Source organism: Phyllobates terribilis, unplaced genomic scaffold (assembly GCF_046119375.1).
Source record: "Phyllobates terribilis strain yellow unplaced genomic scaffold, ASM4611937v1 Scaffold_5__5_contigs__length_657084704, whole genome shotgun sequence".
Lineage (NCBI taxonomy): Eukaryota > Metazoa > Chordata > Amphibia > Anura > Dendrobatidae > Phyllobates > Phyllobates terribilis.
The window spans coordinates 147,044,218-147,069,100 of record NW_027362765.1 but is presented as its reverse complement, the minus strand read 5'-3'; the positions used below and the strand labels follow the sequence as shown (position 1 = coordinate 147,069,100).

The window sequence follows — 24,883 nt, the reverse complement described above, 5'->3', positions numbered from 1 at the left end:
AATTCGTAAAAATGAAAAAGTGTTTTTTTTTTCACTTTTTCATTATTACGAATCAATTTGTGAAGCACCTGGGGGTTCCAAGTGCTCACTATGCATCTAGAAAGGTGCCTTGGGGGGTCTAGTTTCCAAAATGGGGTCACTTGTGGGGGAGCTCCAAAGTTTGGGCACAGAGGGGCTCTCCAAACGCAATGTGGCGTCCGCTAACAATTTGAGCCGATTTTCCATTCAATTTGTTAGCGGATACCATGTTGCATTTAGAGAGTCCCTGTGTGCCCAAACATTGGAGCTCCCCCACAAGTGACCCCATTTTGGAAACTAGACCCCCCAAGGCACCTATCTAGATGCATAGTGAGCACTTGGAACCCCTAGGTGCTTCACAAATTGATTCGTAAAAATGAAAAAGTGTTTTTTTTTTCACTTTTTCATTATTACGAATCAATTTGTGAAGCACCTGGGGGTTCCAAGTGCTCACTATGCATCTAGAAAGGTGCCTTGGGGGGTCTAGTTTCCAAAATGGGGTCACTTGTGGGGGAGCTCCAAAGTTTGGGCACAGAGAAGCTCTCCAAACGCAATGTGGTGTCCGCGAACAATTTGAGCCGATTTTCCATTCAATTTGTTAGCGGATACCATGTTGCATTTAGAGAGTTCCTGTGTGCCCAAACATTGGAGCTCTCCCACAAGTGACCCCATTTTGGAAACTAGACCCCCCAAGGCACCTATCTAGATGCATAGTGAGCAGTTGGAACCCCCAGGTGCTTCACAAATTGATTCATAAAAATGAAAAAGTGTTTTTTTTTTCACTTTTTCATTGTTACGAATCAATTTGTGAAGCACCTGGGGGTTCCAAGTGCTCACTATGCATCTAGATAGGTGCCTTGGGGGGTCTAGTTTCCAAAATGGGGTCACTTGTGGGGGAGCTCCAATGTTTGGGCACACAGCAGCTCTCCAAACGCAACATGGTGTCGCTAACAATTTGAGCCAATTTTGCGTTAAATTTGTTAGCGGACACCATGTTGCATTTAGAGAGCCGCTGTGTGCCCAAATATTGGAGCTCCCCCACAAGTGACCCCATTTTGGAAACTAGACCACCCAAGGCACCTATCTAGATGCATAGTGAGCACTTGGAACCCTCAGGTGCTTCACAAATTGATTCATACAAATGAAAAAGTGTTTTTTTTTTCACTTTTTCATTGTTACGAATCAATTTGTGAAGCACCTGGGGGTTCCAAGTGCTCACTATGCATCTAGATAGGTGCCTTGGGGGGTCTAGTTTCCAAAATGGGGTCACTTGTGGGGGAGCTCCAATGTTTGGGCACACAGGGACTCTCTAAATGCAACATGGTGTCCTCTAACAAATTTAACGGAAAATCGGCTCAAATTGTTAGCGACACCATGTTGCGTTTGGAGAGCCGCTGTGTGCCCAAACATTGGAGCTCCCCCACAAGTGACCCCATTTTGGAAACTAGACCCCCCAAGGCACCTATCTAGATGCATTGTGAGCACTTGGAACCCTCAGGTGCTTCACAAATTGATTCATAAAAATGAAAAAGTGTTTTTTTTTTTCACTTTTTCATTGTTACGAATCAATTTGTGAAGCACCTGGGGGTTCCAAGTGCTCACTATGCATCTAGAAAGGTGCCTTGGGGGGTCTAGTTTCCAAAATGGGGTCACTTGTGGGGGAGCTCCAAAGTTTGGGCACACATGGGCTCTCCAAACACAACATGGCGTCCGCTAATTATTCAAGCAAATTTTACAATCAAAAAGTCAAATAGCGCTCCTTCCCTTCCGAGCCCTGCCGTGCGCCCAAACAGTATTTTTTCCCCAAATATTGGGTATCTGCGTGCCCAGGGGAAATTGCACAACAAATTTTGGGGTCCATTTTTTCTTGTTACCCCTGTGAAAATAAAAAAAATTGGGTCTAAATTAACATTTTTGTGAAAAAAGTTAAATGTTCATTTTTTTCTTCCACATTCAAAAAATTCCTGTGAAGCACCTGAAGGGTTAATAAAGTTCTTGAATGTGTTTTTGAGCACCTTGAGGGGTGCAGTTTTTAGAATGGTGTCACTTTTGGGTATTTTCTGTCATAAAGACCTCTCAAAGTGACTTCAAATGTGATGTGGTCCCTAAAAAAATGGTTTTGTAAATTTTGTTGGAAAAATGAGAAATCGCTGGTCAACTTTTAACCCTTATAGCTCCCTAACAAAAAAAAATTTTGGTTCCAAAATTGTGCTGATGTAAAGTAGACATGTGGGAAATGTTATTTATTAACTCTTTTGTGTGACATATCGCTCTGATTTCAGGGCTTAAAAATTCAAATTTTGAAAATTGCAAAATTTTCAAAATTTTCGCCAAATTTCCGTTTTTTTCACAAATAAACGCAAGTGATATCGAAGAAATTTTTCCACAATCATGAAGTACAATATGTCACGAAAAAACAATCTCAGAATCAGGGGGATCCGTTGAAGCGTTCGAGAGTAATTACCTCATAAAGTGACAGTGGTCAGAATTGTAAAAATTGGCCCGGTCATTAACGTGCAAACCACCCGCGGGGCTTAAGGGGTTAAAAAGTCATCTCCTAATAACTCAACCCCTTTATTTTTCTCCACTGTGTTTCAGCTCTGTATGCTCCCGATAGGACATGCCAATTACATAGAAATACAGCATATATTAACGTCACAACCAGTTGCAAATTTTCCAAGTGGAAGAATTGTCTGTAAATTGTCCACTGGGTGGCAGCACAACCAAAGGCAGGAAATCCTCTCCGCAGTACAGCTTCATGCTCACTATTGCCCAGCAGAAGTCATTAGTGTGGAGGTTTTACAGTAAAGTATTGAGCCTTGATACACATAAAAAAAAACCTGAGCAATTTTTCACAAAAAAACAGTTTATCATTGTTCTGCAATAGAAATAAACTGGTACAGTGAAAACTAACTTTTGAGTTATAAGTAAGGATGGAGGGGATGATCGGTCATCATAGCAGAATGGCCTGTAAGATGATGTTCACTAAGGCTAAATTCACACTAGCGGTTCTCTGTATGCTGCCTTGATATGTAAGCAATGGTTCTAATCACATATCCTGTAGATACATTCATGCCGATGCCGGTTTTCAGCTTTGGATATATGACATAGATTGTAGATATGGCAAAAGGACTGTTGCTTGTTAAAGTGAAATCTTTTAAGTACATATGGAAGTAGTATGGGTCTATAGGCACTTGTTCCTAAAAAAAATAACATCTTTTTCTGTAGAGATCTGATGTGCCAGTCTAGTGTAGAAGTTATATGCAAATCAGGCCAGAGGTGCTTTGGGGGCGTTGGTGTCAGTGGAAGAAGCCTTTTAATTGCATTGACACACCCCCTGTGCACTTCCACTCTGATTTGCATATGATATCTATGCCTGATTTCTCATGATTGGCACATGAGATCGTTACAAAAAAAGGAATCTTTTTTTGGGGGGAGGTGGGCCACAAGCGCCTGCCTATACTGCTATTTTTTAAATATGTTGACAGGTTCCCTTTAAGAAAATTACAGAAGGAAAGGTAGAATTGTATAACACTGAGAAAGCTGGGCATCTGTGGCCTGTACAAGTAGTAATGTAGAATATCACCCCAATGGATTTAGTCAGTGGCAGGGGTGTAACTATAAGCGGGTGCAGAGGTTGCAGTTGCACCCAGGTCCTGTAGCCTAGGAGGGCTCCAAAATGTTCATTTGGCCCACACAACAAGACCAATACTAGTAAAAAAAAATGTATTACTTAAATGCATGTATTTTTGGCTGAAAATAATTTTTGTAACTCGGTTTCATTAACAATTTTGCACCATTGCTGGCTGCAGAATGAGTTACCTGAGAATCTTACAGTGAGCTAGTCCTGATGGTCCAATGTGAGAGTTTTTAACTTTTTCATCTGTCCTTTTCTGAGCTTCTTTCAGCTGATTCATGATCACAGACCACATTAAATTTCAATGTGCCGGGAAAGAAAGAGTCTGTATAAGCCAAACAGTACAAAATGTTTAATGAAACCCAATTATAAAAATGATTTTTAGCCCCAAATGTATGCTTTTAAGTAAGACAAAAATGACCCAAGAGGTGGACAACCCCTTTAAAGACCTGTGATAGTTGTGAGCCCTACTGGAGTTTTTGCATTGGGACCTGCGGGCTTCAGGTTGCACCACTGGTCAGGCAGAGACTTGGGGAACCTGCTTGTTTTCGGGGCCCTATTGATGCACATCTTAAGGATTCTTCTACATAAAATAGGCAAATGTTGAAACACTCCAGCTTCATAGAAACCACCTTAAACAATATGGGATACTCCGTATATCTGGTGAATCCAATGTAAATGGACGTTTTACAAATTCTACGTTCCATCAAAGTTTTTTCTGATAGCTAAGATATGAAAGACCCAACCTTTCATCATTCCGCTGATTTGTCCTATGGGTGGAGAGAAAACAAGTTTTGTCCTGTTTGGGCCGGGGTCTGCCGTGTGCTGCGTGGATGGCATTCCTGAGATACCTGTTGGATTTCTATACAAAAAAAAATCATCTTCTGATTCTGCTGAAGCAAATAAGGTTTTGGTGCTCAGAGCCAAGATGTGTCAGTGAGTCAGGGCTGCTGACGTATGGACACAATCAGATCTGTGCATGGATGTAACAGTTCCCACTAAGCCCTGGGGCCTTTTATATATGGTACAGTTGTACTAGAAGTGCTGCGGAGCACAAGGTGGTGGCACTTGCTCCACAGTAGCTCGGGCATGTATGAGGCTTCACAGTAGGGGCTTTTGTCCTTTCCCACATTAGTCCATCTATTCTTCAGTGGCTTTGATCACTCTGGGTTCCCACGATATGTTATGTTGGTGAAGGTGGACGTGGCGCCTTTGTACAGCGGGTTGTGAGCCTGAAACAAGAAAACTGTTAGTAGGAGGTAACTAGTTTTATCACTTGTGTGGTATCTATCAAAGACGACCTCTCAGCTCTCCTTAGACTATATTTACACTGAATTTTTCAAGGCGTTCACAAACATTGAGTTTTTCAAGCAGAAACCACTTTCAGGAAGCGCTCCTTTTTGGGGAGTTTTTTTGAGAAGTTTCTTTGTTTGCAACCTTTTCATTGGAGATTCCATCAGCAGCCACTTCATATAAGTGGTATGCATTTTATTTTCTTTCACCAAGCAGTTTTCAAAACCTCTTAAAAAAAAAAAAACAAATCTCAAAAAAACTCCCCCGTCAGGTGGATTTCTCATAAGAATAAACAGGAAGAGTTTTTGAAGGAAAATTTTTGGATAAAATCTACTAAAAAAACTCAAAAAATCTGCGTGAACATAGCCTTACATGCATGAATTAGTCCTTTAATACCCAGGTCTGAAAGGGCCCTGATGACCAGACAATTTTTTTTTAATCATTTTAGTTTTTGCCTCTCCATATTTTAATAGTTATGACGTGGCCTTGTTTATGCAGGAGAAATTGTAATTTTTTATTATACTGTCCACACCATGGAATAGTGGCTGCAGAGCTGAGTAAAACGTGTTTTAGCTTTTAATTGCTCATCTCAGTTGCAGAGACATTAGCCTATAAAGTTTAGATTCTAACTTCAGAACAGTGTTTGAAGAGGAGGTGAAGCTGGGCTGCCAGGGATTTTGCAGTGATGTATAATTGTAATTTTAAAGATGACTCATGTAGAGAAAAGAGACCTCCTGTTTCTACATGGAGCTTAGAAGGATTCAGCTAGTCAGTTATTAATCATGTGATGTCATAGGCCTAATGGAAAAGAGAAGAATTAACTGGGTATAAGGACAAAATGAGCATTTGTAAGTACACACTGCTATAGAATATGTTTGCAATATATTAAGAGGATAAAAACTTTGATGGGAGTGCTTCTTTAATTACAGCTGATGATCCAATCATCCTGCTATATACAGGTAATAAATCTAACAGCTCAGATGACATAAAGATATGTCCAATTTCTTAAAGTGGTTTTCCAATGTATAAAAAAATACCGTATATTCCGGCGTATAATACGACTTTTGAAGACTGAAAAATCTTCTGTATAGTCTGGGGTCGTCTTATACGCCGGTAATGCTTTTGAACTTTCAGAAATTGACATGCGGGGATACTCTGGGGGTGTTAATAAGCTGCCGTGGCCGTATCCCTGCCATGTCGGAGTTAATATAAGGTGGAGGGAGTTAAAATACGGCGGCGGTAGGTCCAGACAGTCAGCGCTTCTGTGCTGAAACGGACACATCGCTGCGTATTCCCAGCTCCGGACACAGCGCAGGCTTCTGTGCCGACAGCTTTCACTTGTCACAGAAGCGCTGCGCTGTGTCCGGAGCAGGGAAGTTCGCATCGCTTCTGTGACAATATATGAAAAGCCGACAATTCAGCAGCGGCATAAGCCGGCCCCCCGACAATTTAGAATAGAAAGAATAGAGCATCACACATAGATTAGATAGATAGAAACATGTCAGTCACATATATATGAAGTACAGTGACAGTGTTGCTTACTGTACTTGTCATTTAGTGTAAAGGATTTATTAAAACAAATATTAGTGTTTTCATGCACCGTCTCTTTAAAAAAGCCAGCCGGCAATTCAGTACCCGACAATTTAGAACAGAAAGATAGAGCATCACACATAGATTAGATAGATAGAAACATGTCAGTCACATATATATGAAGTACAGTGATAGTGCTGGTTACTGTACTTGTCATTTAGTATTAAAATAAAGGATTTATTATTAAAAAAAATTGGCGTGGGGTTCCCCTTAATTTTAGTCTCTAGCGGAGGTTAAGCAGACAGCTGGGGCAGATGTTTGAAGCCTGGGAAGGGAGTAATACCCACGGAGCTTCCCAGGCTACTAATATCAGCCCCCAGCTGAATACATAGCCTTTACTAGCTATTAAAATGGGGGATCCCAAAAAAATGACGTGGGGTCCCCCCTATTTTAATAGCTAGCAAAGGCTAGGCAGACAGCTGGAGGCTGATATTAATAGCCCAGGAAGGGTGCCATGAATATTGGCCCCCTCCCAGGCTAGAAACACCAGCCGTCAGCCGCCCCAGAAATGGCGCATCCATAGGATGCGCCAATTCTGGCACTTAGCCTCGCTCTTCCACGCTGCCCTGGTGCGGTGGCAGGGGGTAATAGGGTTGGGGTTGATGTCAGCTTATAATGCCAGCTGCCATCAAGCCCAGGTTAGTAATGGAGAGGCGTCTATAAGACACCCCCATTACTAACCCCATAGTCAAAGTTAAAAAAAACACAAACACCCAGAATAAAGTCCTTTAATTGAAATAAAGACACAAATCTTTATTGGTCTAAATTAAACCATACTTACCATCACGCCCATTCCAGCTGAAGCCAACGATCTCCTGCAATAAAAGTAAAATAATAAACCAACCTCATCCTTACCTTTCCATGGTTCCCACGACAGCTTCAGCTCTGCTACATCGAGATGACAGGCTGGACTGCAGCAGAACGCTGCCATCCAGCCTGTCATCCCGCAGACACTGAGAAGCGCAGGCATGCTTGCGCTCCTCAGTGTCTCTCTGTGACGTCATCCAGATGAGCCGACAATGAACTCAGCTCACCTCCTGGACATCCGTCACTGACAGCGTGGGAAACTTCTACTGCGCATGCGGGGAGCAGGAGAATTTTCCCACGCTGTCAGTGACGTGCATGAGGTGAGCCGAGTTCATTGGACATGATCTCGGCTCATCTGGATGCCGTCACAGTCAGACACTGAGGAGCACAAGCATGCCTGCGCTTCTCAGTGTCTGCCGCATGGCAAGCTGAACGGCAGCGTTCTGCTGCGGTCCAGCCTGTCATGTGAATGTAGCAGAGCTGGACCGGTCCTGGGAACCATGGAGAGGTAAGGATGAGGTTGCTTTATTATTTTACTTTTATTGCAGGAGATCGTTGGCTTCAGCTGGAATGGGCGTGACTGTAAGTATGGTTTAATTTAGAACATTAAAAAATTGTGTCTTTATTTCAATTAAAGGACTTTATTCTGGGTGTTGTGTTTTTTTTAATTACTTTACTAGAAATTCATGGTGGTCATGTCTAATATTGGCGTGACCCCATGAATTTTGGGCTTAGGGCCAGCTGATAATGCCAAGCTGGCCCTAACCCCTTTATTACCCAGTGAGCCACCGCACCAGGGCCCTGGATGAGTTGGGTACAGCGCCAGAAGATGGCGCTTCTATGAACGCGCCATTTTCCGGGGTGGCTGCGGACTGCAATTTGCAGCGGGGGGGGCCCAGAAAGCTTGGGTCTCCCTGCGCTGCAGATTCCAGCCCCCAGCTGCCTAGTTGTACCTGGCTGGACACAAAAATAGGGCGAAGCCCCACGTATTTTTTTTTTTAATTATTTCATGAAATAATTAAAAAAAAAAGGGCTTCCCTATATTGTTGTGTCCGGCCAGGTACAAATAGGCAGCTGGTGGTTGGGGGCAGCCCATTCCTGCCTGCTGTACCTGGCTGGACACAAAAATATGGCGAAGCCCCACGTCAACATTTTTGGGAAAAATTAATTACAAAATTAATAATTTAGGGACTGCATCTTTATTAACCCCTCAATTGTCATTTAGTGTTAAAATAAAGGATTTTTTAAAAAGAAAATTGGCGTGGGATCCCCCATCATTATAGTCTCTAGCGGAGGTTAAGCAGACGGCTGGGGCAGATGTTTGAAGCCTGGGAAGGGGGTAATACCCACGGAGCTTCCCAGGCTACTAATATCAGCCCCCAGCTGAATACCTAGCCTTTACTAGCTATTAGAATGGGGGACCCCCCCAAAAAATGACGTGGGGTCCCCCCTATTTTAATATGTTTATGAGTGACAGTTTTCCTGCTATATACCTGCATGTCATAAGAATTTAAATTAAAAAAGGACCATGTTAAATTCAAATCTGTTTTTTTTTAATTTTTACCGGTGTTTGGTATGCGTTGGAAAAGGGGTAGTCTTATACGGTGAATATATCCTAAACTCTATATTTTAACAGGAAAGTAGGGGGGTCGTCTTATACACCAGGTCGTCTTATACGCCGGAATATACGGTATATATATTTTTTAATACATTGATGCGCTTGAAATCACAGGGTGGAGCGGCACTATGACTTCCAAACGGAGCAGGCATCACTTCTGAAGCTAGCACAGACCTCCAGAGCAGAGTGTGCCAGATCCGCGTGAGTGCTGGTAGGTGAGAATGCTATCTTTTTTATTTTTAGCACATCCAAGCATTCAAATTTTCTTTTCTATATCGGACAATCCCTTTAGACTTCAATAACATTATGTGACTAACTATCTGGTGAAGTTTCCCCAGAAAAATAGCAGCAAAATGATCCTAATCAGCAGCATAAAGGAAATGTCCGAGTAATGGCAGGAAGCCTTTATACCCCAAGGGCTGCGCCCTGACCTTACTCTTTACCCGTTAATGGGAGTTCAGTTCATCTCTCATCAGAAAATGTGCATTTTCCACCCTAACAGCCTTTGCAGAAGAAAATCCCATCATACTTTGCTATGTGAACAGCATTTTGCACAGACTGATTGTTACAAAGCTGCAGCTGTTAACAGACTATGGCTGCCATGGTGGAAATTTTAGTTTTTTTCTTTTTACTTATCAATTATTTATTATCAGTATGGTTCCCAATCTTACCGTGTCCCACTTAGCTTTCGACCTCTCCTCTTCAAATTTGGCAAATTCACGCCGGTCATGAATGGTAATGAGCAACTTCCAAATAAGCAGCGCCACCAATCCCACAAGCAAAATGGCACCCATGACCGACATTAAAACCACAAGGATGTCAGGACCCTGAGGACATTCTGTGGGGAAAAAAAGTGATATTAAATATGGAAGTGAAGTGTGAAAATGCAAGATATGAAATATACTGTGTCTCCGTCGCTACAGAGACCATTTAACTTCCTTAAAAAATATATTTAAAAAGTAACTAAACTTTGAATTTTTTTTTTTATAAATTCGTCCAGTATGGAAAGTTTTGCAAATGACTGAACTGATATTAGAACGTACTTATTTGGAGTACAGATGATGGCAGTGATCAGTCAGCTCCTGTGTCTCACTAGCTCTGGGGATAAGCTGAAAAATGTTAATTAAAAAAAAAAAAATAGATAAAAAAAAAAAGCTTCTTTACTCTTTAAGCCTTAAGTCTCATTCAGACATTCGATTTTTTGTTTATGTAAAAAAAAGACTTTTTTTTTATGTGCTGGATCTGATTTTCATCCACTTTTGGTCCATTTTTGACCATCAGTGTGGCATCTGATATACTTAAAAAAATTATGATTGTCCTACCCATTAGACAATAAAAAATAGACAGTGCATACACAACACTTGAATGGCATCCGATTGATTGTTTGATGGACGCCCATTCAATTGAACAGGTGATTTTTATCTGCAATTCGGAACAAAAACATGTCTCAGTTTTTTTTCCCAAACAATAGTGAATGGACTGTGTTGGGTACATTTTGTGTCCGTTAAAAACACAAAGCACACACTATATGAGAAAAAAATGGACTTCTGAATGGGGCCTAAGTCAGTCATTTTCAGATTACATATAGAATTAATCTACTGTAAATAAAGTTACTTTGTAAATGCTCTGCATTACTTATCGCCATAGCTGCATTTACAATTCTGCTATTTGCTCAGACTCACATCTTCCTGCATGTTTAGAGAACCTATTTAGTTTAGTCTTGTAATCCAGCACGCTGGTAGCATGAGTTGGTAGCATCTTAAAGGGTTATACCCAAGGGTGTAACAACTGCAGTCATGACCGTGCCCGTGCGGGTGGAGGCCTGTCCACGCCAGCACAAACTTCAACTGGATGTGCGTCCACGGACGCACATTCACTTCAAGTGTATTGCGGCGCAGAGACCCATCAGGTCCAGCTTCAGAAGAGGACGCCATGCGGCGGGGCAGCGGAGGGAAGGTGAGTATAATTGTTTATTTTTTTATGCATTAAAGAACAGCGGTAGAACAGGGGACATACAGTGCATTGTGAAAGTATTTGGCCCCCTTGAACTTTTCTACCTTTTGCCACATTTCTGACTTCAAAGATAAAGATATAAAATTCTAATTTTTTTGGGAAGAATCACCAACAAGAAGGACACAGTCGTGAAGTAGAACGAAATTTATTGGATATTTTAAACTTTTTTAACAAATTAAAAACTGAAAAGTGGGGCGTGCAATATTACTCGGCCCCCTTGAGTTAATACTTTGTAGCGCCACCTTTTGCTGCGATTACAGCTGCAAGTCGCTTGAGGTATGTCTCTATCAGTTTTGCACATCGAGAGGCTGAAATTCTTGCCCATTCTTCCTTGCAAAACAGCTCGAGCTCATTGAGGTTGGGTGGAGGGCGTTTGTGAACAGCAGTTTTCAGCTCTTTCCACAGATTCTCGATTGGATTCAGGTCTGGACTTTGACTTGGCCATTCTAACACCTGGATACGTTTATTTTTGAACCATTCCATTGTAGATTTTGCTTTATGTTTGGGATCATTGTCTTGTTGGAAGATAAATCTCCGTCCCAGTCTCAGGTCTTTTGCAGACTCCAACAGGTTTTCTTCCATAATGGTCCTGTATTTGGCTCCATCCATCTTCCCATCAATTTTCTTCCCTGTCCCTGCTGAAGAAAAGCAGGCCCAAACCATGATACTGCCACCACCATGTTTGACAGTGGGGATGGTGTTTTGAGGGTGATGAGCTGTGTTGCTTTTACGCCAAACATATCGCTTTGCATTGTGGCCAAAAAGATTGATTTTGGTTTCATCTGACCAGAGCACCTTATTCCACATGTTTGGTGTGTCTCCCAGGTGGCTTGTGGCAAACTTCAAACAAGACTTTTTATGGATATCTTTGAGAAATGGCTTTCTTCTTGCCACTCTTCCATAAAGGCCAGATTTGTGCAGTGTGTGACTGATTGTTGTCCTCTGGACAGACTCTCCCTCCTCAGCTGTAGATCTCGGAAGTTTATCCAGAGTGATCATGGGCCTTTTGGCTGCATCTCTGATCAGTCTTCTCCTTGTTCGAGATGAAGGTTTAGAGCAGGGGTCTCAAACTCGGCTGGGTATATGGGCCGCACATGGAAAAAATTTGAATTTGGGGGGCCGCATTCTTTGTTCAATGTGACATTTTTAGTGATACCATTTTTTTTGTATACACCTTTTGAACATTTTTGCCGTGTTTATTTTTTTATGGCTTGGGTCGTTATGGATGTGGCGATAATAAACGTGCACTTTTTTGTGTTTACTTTAGTTTACATATAAAACAGCATTTTTAGTGCCCAATATTTTTTCATGCTTTATTTTATTTTTTATTTTTTTTACAATTTTATTTCCCCCAATTGGCCACATACAGTAATATTGTCTTACAATTAGCATCATATAGTAATAATGGAAAACATCTTGTAGTAATGTTCCCCATCCAAGTCCCCATCTTGTACTAATGTGCCCCATCCAGGTCCCCATCCTGTGGCTATGTGCCCCATCCAGGTCCCCATCCTGTGGCAACGTTCCCCATCCTGGCGCCCATCTTGTACTAATGTGCCTCATCCAGGTCCCCATCTTGGGGCTCTGTGCCCCATCCAGGTCCCCATCCTGTGGCTCTGTGCCCCATCCAGGTCCCCATCTTGTGGCTCTGTGCCCCATCCAGGTCCCCATCCTGTGGCTATGTGCCCCATCCAGGTCCCCATCCTGTGGCAACGTTCCCCATCCTGGCGCCCATCTTGTACTAATGTGCCTCATCCAGGTCCCCATCTTGTGGCTATGTGCCCCATCCAGGTCCCCATCTTGTGGCTATGTGCCCCATCCAGGTCCCCATCTTGTGGCTATGTGCCCCATCCAGGTCCCCATCTTGTGGCTATGTGCCCCATCTTGTGGCTCTGTGCCCCATCCAGGTCCCCATCTTGTGGCTATGTGCCCCATCCAGGTCCCCATCTTGTGGCTATGTGCCCCATCTTGTGGCTCTGTGCCCCATCCAGGTCCACATCTTGTGGCTATGTGCCCCATCCAGGTCCCCTCTTGTGGCTATGTGCCCCATCCAGGTCCCCATCCTGTGGCTATGTGCCCCATCCAGGTCCCCTCTTGTGGCTCTGTGCCCCATCCAGGTCCCCTCTTGTGGCTCTGTGCCCCATCCAGGTCCCCTCTTGTGGCTCTGTGCCCCATCCAGGTCCCCTCTTGTGGCTCTGTGCCCCATCCAGGTCCCCATCTTGTGGCTCTGTGCCCCATCCAGGTCCCCTCTTGTGGCTCTGTGCCCCATCCAGGTCCCCTCTTGTGGCTCTGTGCCCCATCCAGGTCCCCATCTTGTGGCTATGTGCCCCATCCAGGTCTCCATCTTGTGGCTATGTGCCCCATCCAGGTCCCCTCTTGTGGCTCTGTGCCCCATCCAGGTCCCCATCTTGTGGCTATGTGCCCCATCCAGGTCCCCTCTTGTGGCTCTGTGCCCCATCCAGGTCCCCATCTTGTGGCTCTGTGCCCCATCCAGGTCCCCTCTTGTGGCTATGTGCCCCCTGTGCTGTTCTTCACACACATAAAATAGAAAAAAAAAAAGATGATTCTCACCTGTCCTCCGTTCCCTCGGCGGCCTTCCTGCAGATGTGGCCCGCAGGCACCACAGAGTCCGACCCCTTGACGATCCCGACCTGGTCCAGGAGGAGCCGCCGACAGCAGCGCTGCATTGCCGCACAGAGACTGTCTCCCAGCACTGCATTTTCAATGTCAGCCGCCGGCCAATCAGAGGCCAGCAGCTGACATCTGCATATGGCAATGACGTCATACTCGCTGCGCCGACACGCAGATATCAGCTGCTGGCCTCTGATTGGTCAGCGGCTGGCATTGGAAATGCAGTGCTGGGAAACAGTCTCTGTGTGGCAATTCAGCGCTGCTGTCAGCGGCTCCTCCTGGACCAGGTCGGGATCGTCAAGGGGTCTGTGCCTGCGGGCCGCATAAAGCAGCCTCAGGGGCCGCATGCGGCCCGCGGGCCGCGTGTTTGAGACCCCTGGTTTAGAGGGACGGCCGGGTCTTGGTAGATTTGCAGTGGTCTGATACTCCTTCCATTTCAATATGATCGCTTGCACAGTGCTCCTTGAGATGTTTAAAACTTGGGAAATCTTTTTGTATCCAAACCCGGCTTTAAACTTCGCCACAACAGTATCTCTGACCTGCCTGGTGTGTTCCTTGGTCTTCATGAAACTCTCTGCACTTGAAACAGAACCCTGAGACTATCACAGAGCAGGTGCATTTATACGGAGACTTGATTACACACAGGTGGATTCTATTTATCATTACCAGTCATTTAGGACAACATTGGATCATTCAGAGATCCTCACTGAACTTCTGGAGTGAGTTTGCTGCACTTGAAAGTAAAGGGGCCGAATAATATTGCACACCCCACTTTTCAGTTTTTAATTTGTTAAAAAAGTTTAAAATATCCAATAAATTTTGTTCCACTTCACGATTGTGTCCCACTTGTTGTTGATTCTTCCCAAAAAAATTTGAATTTTATATATTTATGTTTGAAGCCAGAAATGTGGCAAAAGGTAGAAAAGTTCAAAGGGGCCAAATACTTTCACAATGCACTGTATATACTAGGATGGGGGATATATACAGTGAAGGAAATACAGTAAGTATTTGATCCCTTGCTGTTTTTGTAAGTTTGCCAACTGACAAAGACATGAACAGTCTATAATTTTAAGGGTAGGTTAATTTTAAAATTGAGAGATAGAATATCCCCAAAAAATCAGGAAAATCACATTGTATAAATTAGATAAATTTATTTGCATTTTGCAGTGAGAAATAAGTATTTGATACCTCTGGCAAACAACACTTAATACTTGGTGGCAAAACCCTTGTTGGCAAGCACAGCAGTCAGACGTTTTTTGTAGTTGATGATGAGGGTTGCGCACATGTCAGGAGGAATTTTGGTCTACTCCTCTTTGCAGATCATCCTGGCGGAGGGAAGGAGGTTGTCACTCTGGATTTTACGGTACATGGCTCCATCCATTCTCCCATTGATGCGGTGAAGTAGTCCTATGCACTTAGCAGAGAAACAACCCCCAAAACATAATGTTTCCACCTCTATGCTTGACAGTGGGGATGGTGTTCTTTGGGTCATAGCCAGCATTTCTCTTCATTCAAACACGGCGAGTTAAGTTAATGCCAAGAGCTCAATTTTTGTCTCATCTGACCACAGCACCTTCTCCCAATATCTCACAGAATCATCGAGGTGTTCATTGGCAAACTTCAGACGGGCCTGCATATGTGCCTTCTTGAGCAGGGGGACAATGCGGGGACTGCAGGATTTTAAACCTTTAAGGCGTAATGTGTTACCAATGGTTTTCTTGGTGACTGTGGTCCCAGCTGCCTTGAGATCACTAACAAGTTCCCCCCGTGTAGTTTTAGGCTCATTTCTCACATTCCTCATGATCAAGGATACCCCACGAGGTGAGATTTTGCATGGTACCCCAGATCGATGTCGATTGACAGTCACTTTGTATTTCTTCCATTTTCTTACCATTGCACCAACAGTTGTCTCCTTCTCACCCAGCGTCTTACCTATGGTTTTGTAGTCCATTCCAGCTTTGTGCAGGTCTATGAGCTTGTCCCTGACATCCTTAGAAAGCTTTTTGGCCTTGCCTATGTTGTAGAGGTTAGAGTCTGACTGATTAATTGAGTGTGTGGACAGGAGTCTTTTATACAGGTGACTATGTAAGACAGCTGTCTTTAATGCAGGTAACGAGTTGATTAGGAGCGCCTAACTGGTCTGTAGGAGCCAGAACTCATAATGGTTTGTAGGGGATCAAATACTTATTTCTCACTGCAAAATGCAAATAAATTTATCTAATTTATACAATGTTATTTTCTTGATTTTTTGGGGGGATATTCTATCTCTCAATGTTAAAATTAGACTACCCTTAAAATTATAGACTGTTCATGTCTTTGTCAGTGGGAAAACTTTCAAAAACAGCAAGGGATCAAATAATTATTTCCTTCACTGTATACCAGGATGGGACCCTTGATAAAGGACATATATAGTGGGGAAAATTTGGGACAAAATTGTAGACCTGCACAAGGCTGGGATGGGCTACAAGACAATAGGCAAGCAGCTTGTTGAGAAGGCAACAACTGCTGGCACAATTATTAGAAAATGAAAGAAACACAAGATGACTGTCAATCTTCATCGGCCTCGGGCTCCATGTAAGATATCGCCTCGTGGGGAAGGATGATTCAGAGAAAGGTCAAGAATTAGCCCAGAACTATGGGATGACCAGGTCAATGACCTGAAGAGAGCTGGGACCACGGTCTCAAGTATTATCATTAGTAACACACTATGCCGTGATGAATTAAAATCCTGCAGGGCATGCAAGGTCCCCCTGCTCACGCCAGCACATATCCAGGCCCATTTGAAGTTCGCCAATGACCATCTGGATGATCCAGAGGAGGCATGGGAGAAGGTCATGTGGTCAGATGAGACCAAAATAGAACCTTTTGATATCAACTCCACTTGCCGTGTTTGGAGGAAGAAGAGGGTGAGTACACCCCCAAGAACACCGTCCCAACTGTGAAGCATAGTGGGGGAAACATCATACTTTGGGGGTGATTTTCTGCAAAGGATACAGGACAACTGCACCGTATTGAAGGGAAGATGGATCGCGAGATTATGGCCAACAACCTCCTTCCCTCAGTAAGAGCATCGAAGATGGGTCGTGGCTTGGTTTAGTGGGCAATCACTTTTTCACACAGGGCCCTGTAGGTTTGGATTTATTTTTCCCTTAATAATAAAGACCTTTATTTAAAAACTGCATTGTGTGTTTACTTGTGTTATGTTTCTCTAATATTTAAATTTGTTTTGTAATCTGAAACATTTAAGTGTGACAAACATGCAAAAGAATAAAAAGTCAGGAAGGGGGCAAACACTTTCTCACACTACTGTATATACCGTATATTCCGGCGTATAAGACGACTTTTGAAGACTGAAAAATCTTCTGTCTAGTCTGGGGTCGTCTTATACGCCGGTAATGTTTTTGAACTTTCAGAAATTGACATGCGGGGATACTCTGGGGGTGTTAATAAGCTGCCGTGGCCATATCCCTGCCATGTGGGAGTTAATATAAGGTGGAGGGAGTTAAAATACAGCGGCGGTAGGTCCAGACAGTCAGCGCTTCTGTGCTGAAACTGACACATCGCTGCGCTGTGTCTTCTCAGGCCTGGGACACAGCGCAGCGTATTCCCAGCAGCGGAGACAGACAGAACCTAGCGAACTTTTCTGACACATCGCAGTGTCTTCCCAGCTTCGGACACAGCGCAGGGCTTCTGTGCCGACAGCTTTCACTTGTCACAGAAGCGCTGCGCTGTGTCCGGAGCTGGGATGTTCGCATCGCTTCTGTGACAAGTAGTGTTGAGCATTCCGATACTGTAATATCGGGTATCGGCCGATATTCGCGGTATCGGAATTCCGATACTTAATTCCGATACTTTTACAATATCGAATACCGGAATCGGAAGTTCCCATAATGCCTGCGCTCTGCAGTGTCTCTGAAGGATGACAAGCTGGATGGCAGAGCTCAGCTGAGATCCAGCCTGTCATCAGAATGCCATCCCAGCGTGGGAGAATTCTCCTGATTGTTTAAAAGCCGGCGGGCGGTAAAAAGCCGCCGGCTTTTAAACAATCACACAGCCCCATACTGCTTCCCCGCAGCCTCCCACCCCGATCCTCCGCTCCCCTCGCCACCTCCCATCCCGATCGTAAGTTAGGACCGGGCGGGCAGTGCAGCACATAGGAGCGGGGAGCGAAGGACCCGGGCGGGGATGCCGGCAGTGAAAAGACTTCACCGCCGGCTTTCCCGTTCTGTGCTGCGCTTTCCCGCCGGTTATTTCAAATGAACAGCTGAGGTATCAGGTGATGCCGATCAGCTGTTCATTTGAAGTCGCCGCGGTGCCCTCAGAGGGTTCATGTGAGTTCATGCTTGACTGCATTGCATGAACTCACATGAACTTTCCCACGGTCTCACAGGTCAGCCTCACCTCCCAGACCCGTCATGATTGGTGTGTGCGGGTGTCTGTGCGTGTGTCTGCGAGTGTGTGTGGGGTGTCTGTGCGATGTCTGCGGGTGTGTGCGGTGTCTGTGAGATGTCTGCGAGTGTGTGCGGGTGTGCGCGGTGTCTGTGCGATGTGTCTGTGCGATGTCTGCGAGTGTGTGCGGGTGTGCGCGGTGTCTGTGCGATGTCTGGGGGTGTGTGCGGTGTCTGTGCGATGTGTGCGGTGTCTGTGCGATGTCTGCGGGTGTGCGCGGTGTCTGTGCGATGTGTGCGGGTGTGTGCGTGCAGGCAGACATAGGCCGATGTGACACTACTACTCCCATCGGCCTATGTCTGTCCCCCGTCCACTCCTGCCAGCAGGATCAGCTCGATGGGAGCAGTAGTTCCCATCAGCCTGATCCTGCTATTTAAATTGCCCTACTGTGTCCCCAATAAATTTTAAATGCATGTCATTGGTGGCCAGTGGTTACCTACAATAAATTAGTTCATACATTACCTGTCCCCGCCGATCGCCACCTAAAATAAAGTAAAAAATAAAAAACTACACCTATACTCACCTAGACACCTAATTCCCCGAAGCCATCGATCTCCTGTAATAAAATATAAAATAATAAACCACAACCTTATCCTTACCCCTCCGTAGCAGTCCACGAGTGTCCCACGAAGATCTCCAGTTCAGAGCAGCCACATAGAATGTGACCGCTCTGAACCGCTGCCGCCGCTAGAATGACGGGGCCGTAAAGCAGCCCCGTCATTGCATAAGCGGGTTTGCCGGAGTTCAGGCAGCGCTGCTCCGGTTAGCTGCTTTACGGCCCTGCTGTATCGTGAGAAATTCCCACGGTACAGCAGTGCCGTAAAGGAGGTCTCCGGAGCTGCGCTGCCTGAATGCACTCCGGTGACCTCAGTCAGTGGCTCCCGCTGCCGGGAGCGGACGTGTTCCCGGCAGCGTGAGCTTACAGCAGCCATGCACAGCTGTCACCATCTCCAGATGTGACAGCTGTGCATGGGAGATCAGCGCAGGAACGTGGACAGGTAACTATTTTTTTTTTAGTAAACTAAGAATTTAATAAAATGGTGTGGTTTATTTTAAATAAATTATTTTTTTCTGGATGTAGTGTGTTTTTTCTTTTTAACACTTTGTAGGTTAGTAATGGGGGTGTCTTATAGACGCCCATCATTACTAACCTGGGCTTCATGGCAGCTGGCGCTGACATGAACCCCAGCCCTATTACCCCCTGCCACCGCACCAGGGCAGCGTGGAAGAGCGAGGCTAAGTGCCAGAATTGGCGCATCCTATGGATGCGCCATTTCTGGGGCGGCTGACGGCTGGTGTTTCTAGCCTGGGAGGGGGCCAATATTCATGGCACCCTTCCTGGGCTATTAATATCAGCCCCCAGCTGTCCGCCTAGCCTTTGCTAGCTATTAAAATAGGGGGGACCCCACGTCATTTTTTTGGGGGGGTCCCCCATTTTAATAGCTAGTAAAGGCTAGGTATTCAGCTGGGGGCTGATATTAGTAGTCTGGGAAGCTCCGTGGGTATTACCCCCTTCCCAGGCTTCAAACATCTGACCCAGCTGTCTGCTTAACCTCCGCTAGAGACTAAAATTAAGGGGAACCCCACGCCAATTTTTTTTAAAATAAATCCTTTATTTTAACACTAAATGACAAGTACAGTAATCAACACTGTCACTGTACTTCATATATATGTGACTGACATGTTTCTATCTATCTAATCTAGGTATGATTCTCTATTCCTTCTATTCTAAATTGTCGGGTACAGATGCTGAATTGCCGGCCGGCTTATTTAAAGAGACGGTGCACGAAAACACTATTATATTTTTTAATAAATCCTTTACACTAAATGACAAGTACAGTAAGCAACACTGTCACTGTACTTATTATATATGTGACTGACATATTTCTATCTATCTAATCTATGTGTGAAGCTCTATTCTTTCTGTTGTAAATTGTCGGGTACCGGTGTATGCCGCTGATGAAAATGGATGATAGTAATGTTGTTGTTGTATGCCTTATGTTTATGAGTGACAGTTTTCCTGCTATATACCTGCATGTCATAAGAATTTAAATTAAAAAAGGACCATGTTAAATTCAAATCTGTTTTTTTTAAATTTTTACCGGTGTTTGGTATGCGTTGGAAAAGGGGTAGTCTTATACGGTGAATATATCCTAAACTCTATATTTTAACAGGAAAGTAGGGGGGTCGTCTTATACACCAGGTCGTCTTATACGCCGGAATATACGGTATATCAGGATGAGGGACATATACAGTACAGACCAAAAGTTTGGACACACCTTCTCATTTAAAGATTTTTCTGTATTTTCATGACTTTGAAAATTGTACATTCACACTCAAGGCATCAAAACTATGAATTAACACATGTGGAATTATATACTTAACAAAAAAGTGTGAAACAACTGAAAATATGTCTTATATTCTTGGTTCGTCAAAGTAGCCACCTTTTGCTTTGATGACTGCTTTGCACACTCTTGGCATTCTCTTGATGAGCTTCAAGAGGTAGCAACAGGAAATGGTTTTCACTTCACAGTTGTGCCCTGTCAGGTTTAATAAGTGGGATTTCTTGCCTTATAAATGGGGTTGGGACCATCAGTTGTGTTGTGCAGAAGTCAGGTGGATACACAGCTGATAGTCCTACTGAATAGACTGTTAGAATTTGTGTTATGGCAAGAAAAAAGCAGCTAAGTAAAGAAAAACGAGTGGCCATCATTACTTTAAGAAATGAAGGTCAGTCAGTCTGAAAAATTGGGCAAACTTTGAAAGTGTCCCCAAGTGCAGTTGCAAAAACCATCAAACGCTACAAAGAAACTGGCTCACATGAGGACCGCCCCAGGAAAGGAAGACCAAGAGTCACCTCTGCTTCTGAGGATAAGTTTATCCGAGTCACCAGCCTCAGAAATCGCAGGTTAACAGCAGCTCAGATTAGAGACCAGGTCAATGCCACACAGAGTTCTAGCAGCAGACCAGGGGCGGACCTACCGCCCGTGCAGCCGGTTCATTGAACGGGGGCCCCCAAGGGAGAGGGGGCCCCTCCAGCCTCCAGCAGGGCCGCCATCAGGGCATGACTGCCCTGACTCCAGCATGGGGTCCGGCCGGTCGGGACCCCCTCGGAGCCCCGATAGGGCCCCCCTCTTGTGCGTCTCCTCATGGGGCCCCCCCGCAGGACCCCCCGCCGTCACATCACCCCCCGCCGTCACATGACCGGAGATGTCCCTGCGCTCAGCATGGGTCCCCGGCCCCATGCTGAGCGCAGGGACATCTCCGGTCATGTGACGGCGCCGGCACAATACTTACCCCTCCCCGTGCCTCCACAGCGTCTTCCGCGTCCTCTGACTGTGACGTCTCAGGTCAGAGGGCGCGGTGATGTCTTTACACCGCGCGCGCTCTCTCCTGACCTGTCACAGTGCAGAGCGGGAAGACGCGCACAACGCTGGAGTCCGGAGCAGCGCCAGCAGCAGGTAAGAAGTGAGGTGAGTATTGGATTTTTTTATTTTTTCCATGTATGGGGGCATGGGGCATTATATGGTGGGGGGGTGACATCCTGCATGGGGCATTATATGGGGGGGGGTGACATCCTGTATGGGGCATTGTATGGGGGGGGGGTGACATCCTGCATGGGGCATTATATGGGGGGGTGACATCCTGCATGGGGCATTATATGGGGAGGGGTGACATCCTGCATGGGGCATTATATGGGGGGAGAGGTGACATCCTGCATGGGGCATTAAAAGGGAGGGGGGTGTAACATCCTGCATGGGGCATTATATGGGGGGGTGACATACTGCATGGGGCATTATAAGAGGGGGAGGGGGGAATTGACAACCTGCATGGGGCATTATATGGGGGAGGGGGGAATTGACATCCTGCATGGGGGCATTATATGGAGGTGGGGGGTGGGGGTGACATCCTGCATGGGGCATTTTAAGAGGGGAAGGGGGGAAGTGACATCCTGCATGGGGCAATATAAGGGAGGGGGGGGTGTGACATCCTGCATGGGGCATTATAAGAGGGGGAGGGGGGAAGTGACATCCTGCATGGGGCATTATATGGGGGTGGGGGGGGAGTGTGACATCCTGCATGGGGCATTATAAGAGGGGAAGGGGGGGAGTGACATCCTGCATGGGGCATTATAAGGGAGGGGGTGTGACATCCTGCATGGGGCATTATAAGGGAGGGGGTGTGACATCCTGCATGGGGCATTATAAGAGGGGGAGGGGGGAATTGACATCCTGCATGGGGCATTATAAGGAGGGTGGGTGTGTGACATACTGCATGGGGCATTATAAGGAGGGGGGGTGTGACCTCCTGCATGGGGAATTATAAGGGAGGGGGTGGTCTGACATACTGCATGGGGCATTGAAAAGGGGGGAAGTGACATCCTGCAAGGGGCATTATATGGGGGGGAGAGGTGACATCCTGCATGGGGCATTTTATGGGGGGTAGAGGTGACAACCTGCATAGGGCATTAAAAGGGGGGTGTCATCCTGCATGGGGCATTATAAGGGGGGGAACAGCCTGCATGGAGCGTTACATGGGGGCCAATATTCTGTATGGAGCGTTATATGGGGGTCAGTATTCTGTATGGAGCGTTATATGGGGACCAGTATCCTGTATGGAGCGTTATATGGGGACCAGTATCCTGTATGGAGCATTATTTGGGGACCAGTATCCTGTATGGAGCATTATAAGGGGGTCAGTATCCTGTATGGAGCATTATATGGTGCCCATAATACTGTATGGAGGACTATACTGTCCGGTCTGCACTGTGCGCTGTGAGGATTCGCCGGTTCCTGAGCTATTGTAGAATTTACAGAAGATATCGCTCATGTAATGTAGTAAGTGAAATCTTTGGCCTTGTACTATATATATATATATATATATATATATTTCTCTGTGGTATCTGTGCATCATGAATCATGGTATGTGTTAAAGGGGCCACTGAAACTCTGTCGCCCAGGGCCCACAAAAACCTGGAGCCGGCCCTGGGGGTAAGTATAACAAGTTTTATTTTTTTTAAATACAATTAATTAACTAGGAGTGGGGGGAATCAGAGATGCACGGGGGGATGAGAGATGCACGGGGGGGAGGCCCTTCATGCCCCCTATGAAGGGCAGGGGGGGGCCCCCAAAAAATTCTTGCACAGGGGCCCACTACAGTCTGTGTCCGCCCCTGCAGCAGACACATCTCTTCAACAACTGTCAAGAGGAGACTTTGTGCTGCAGACCTTCATGGTAAAATAGCGGCTAGGAAACCACTGCTAAGGATAGGCAACAAGCAGAAGAGACTTGTTTGGGCTAAAGAACACAAGGAATGGACATTAGACCAGTGGAAATCTGTGCTTTGGTCTGATGAGTCCAAATTTGAGATCTTTGGTTCCAACCACCGTGTCTTTGTGCGACGCAGAAAAGGTGAACGGATGGACTCTACCTGCCTGGTTCCCACCGTGAAGCATGGAGGAGGAGGTGTGATGGTGTGGGGGTGCTTTGCTGGTGACACTGTTGGGGATTTATTCAAAATTGAAGGCATACTGAACCAGCATGGCTACCACAGCATCTTGCAGCGGCATGCTATTCCATCCGGTTTGTGTTTAGTTGGACCATCATTTATTTTTCAACAGGACAATGACCCCAAACACACCTCCAGGCTGTGTAAGGGCTATTTGACCAAGAATGAGAGTGATGGGGTGCTACGCCAGATGACCTGACCTCCACAGTCACCAGACCTGAACCCAATCGAGATGGTTGGGGTGAGCTGGACCGCAGAGTGAAGGCAAAAGGGCCAACAAGTGCTAAGCATCCCTGGGAACTCCTTCAAGATTGTTGGAAGACCATTTCCGGTGACTACCTCTTGAAGCTCATCAAGAGAATGCCAAGAGTGTGCAAAGCAGTCATCAAAGCAAAAGGTGGCTACTTTGAAGAACATAGAATATAAGACATATTTTCAGTTGTTTCACACTTTTTTGTTAAGTATATAATGCCACATGTGTTAATTCATAGTTTTGACGCCTTCAGTATGATTGTACAATTTTCATAGTCATGAAAATACAGAAAAATCTTTAAATGAGAAGGTGTGTCCAAACTTTTGGTCTGTACAGTATATGAGGATAACGGGGCTCCGGTCTAGATCTTGCATCGGGGCCCATCGTATTTTAGATACGCCACTGGTTATACCCATCATTAAAAGTTATCATCTATCCATACGATAAGTCATAACTTTTAGATTGGTGAGGGTCCTACCACCGGTACCCCACTGAATCCGAGAACAGGAATCTGGGATGGGCTGTTGGAATGGAGCTGTGGCTGAGCATGCACTCCTTCGCTCTATTCATTCTCTATGAGACTGCTGTAGATAGCCTCGTATCAGCCAGTATGTTATTCAGCATGGTTAGAAAGGAAGAGAAGGATTGAAATCTTGTCCGCACTTTTCTTGCCTTATTACAGCTTCAGCCATGCTAGTATAGTCTTAACAGATCTCACACAAGAGCCGATCTGTACCAGCTGGCCAAGGGTTAAGAGCACGGCCTCTGGATTTTTGTTGCAGCCCATTAGAAGGGGCAGGAAGAATTCCAGTAAAGTTTATGTTTTTCTCACGCACCTCCCTCCCGGCATCTGGAACATGTAAGAGAATGCGGCTGTGGGTGGGAATTATAATTAATTTCCTGCTTAATTTCTAGATTGAAAATCCTTTTAACATTGCCAGTCACCTACAAGCTGGATATTAAAGGAGCTTTCCAGTGATTTTTAATTTTTTTCCCTTTGTTAGCAATCATATGCATGTGAAATGAGTCCAGCAATATACTCACCGGGTCACCGTCTTCTGCTGTT

At 45.2% G+C, this 24,883-nt stretch overlaps 1 protein-coding gene across 1 annotated transcript in view; it reads right to left on the bottom strand.

Moving 5' to 3' along the window:
* Positions 1-2,866: 2,866 nt before the first annotated feature.
* ITGB3 (integrin subunit beta 3) overlaps positions 2,867-24,883 on the bottom strand; it is a 112,529-nt gene continuing 90,512 nt past the window's right edge. The window contains exons 14-15 of the mRNA XM_073683139.1: positions 9,635-9,801; positions 2,867-4,887 (exon numbers count right to left, since the gene is read on the bottom strand). Of these exons, the coding sequence (XP_073539240.1) occupies positions 4,816-4,887; positions 9,635-9,801 (239 nt within the window). The 3' untranslated portion in view covers positions 2,867-4,815. The remainder of the gene's footprint in view (positions 4,888-9,634; positions 9,802-24,883) is intronic.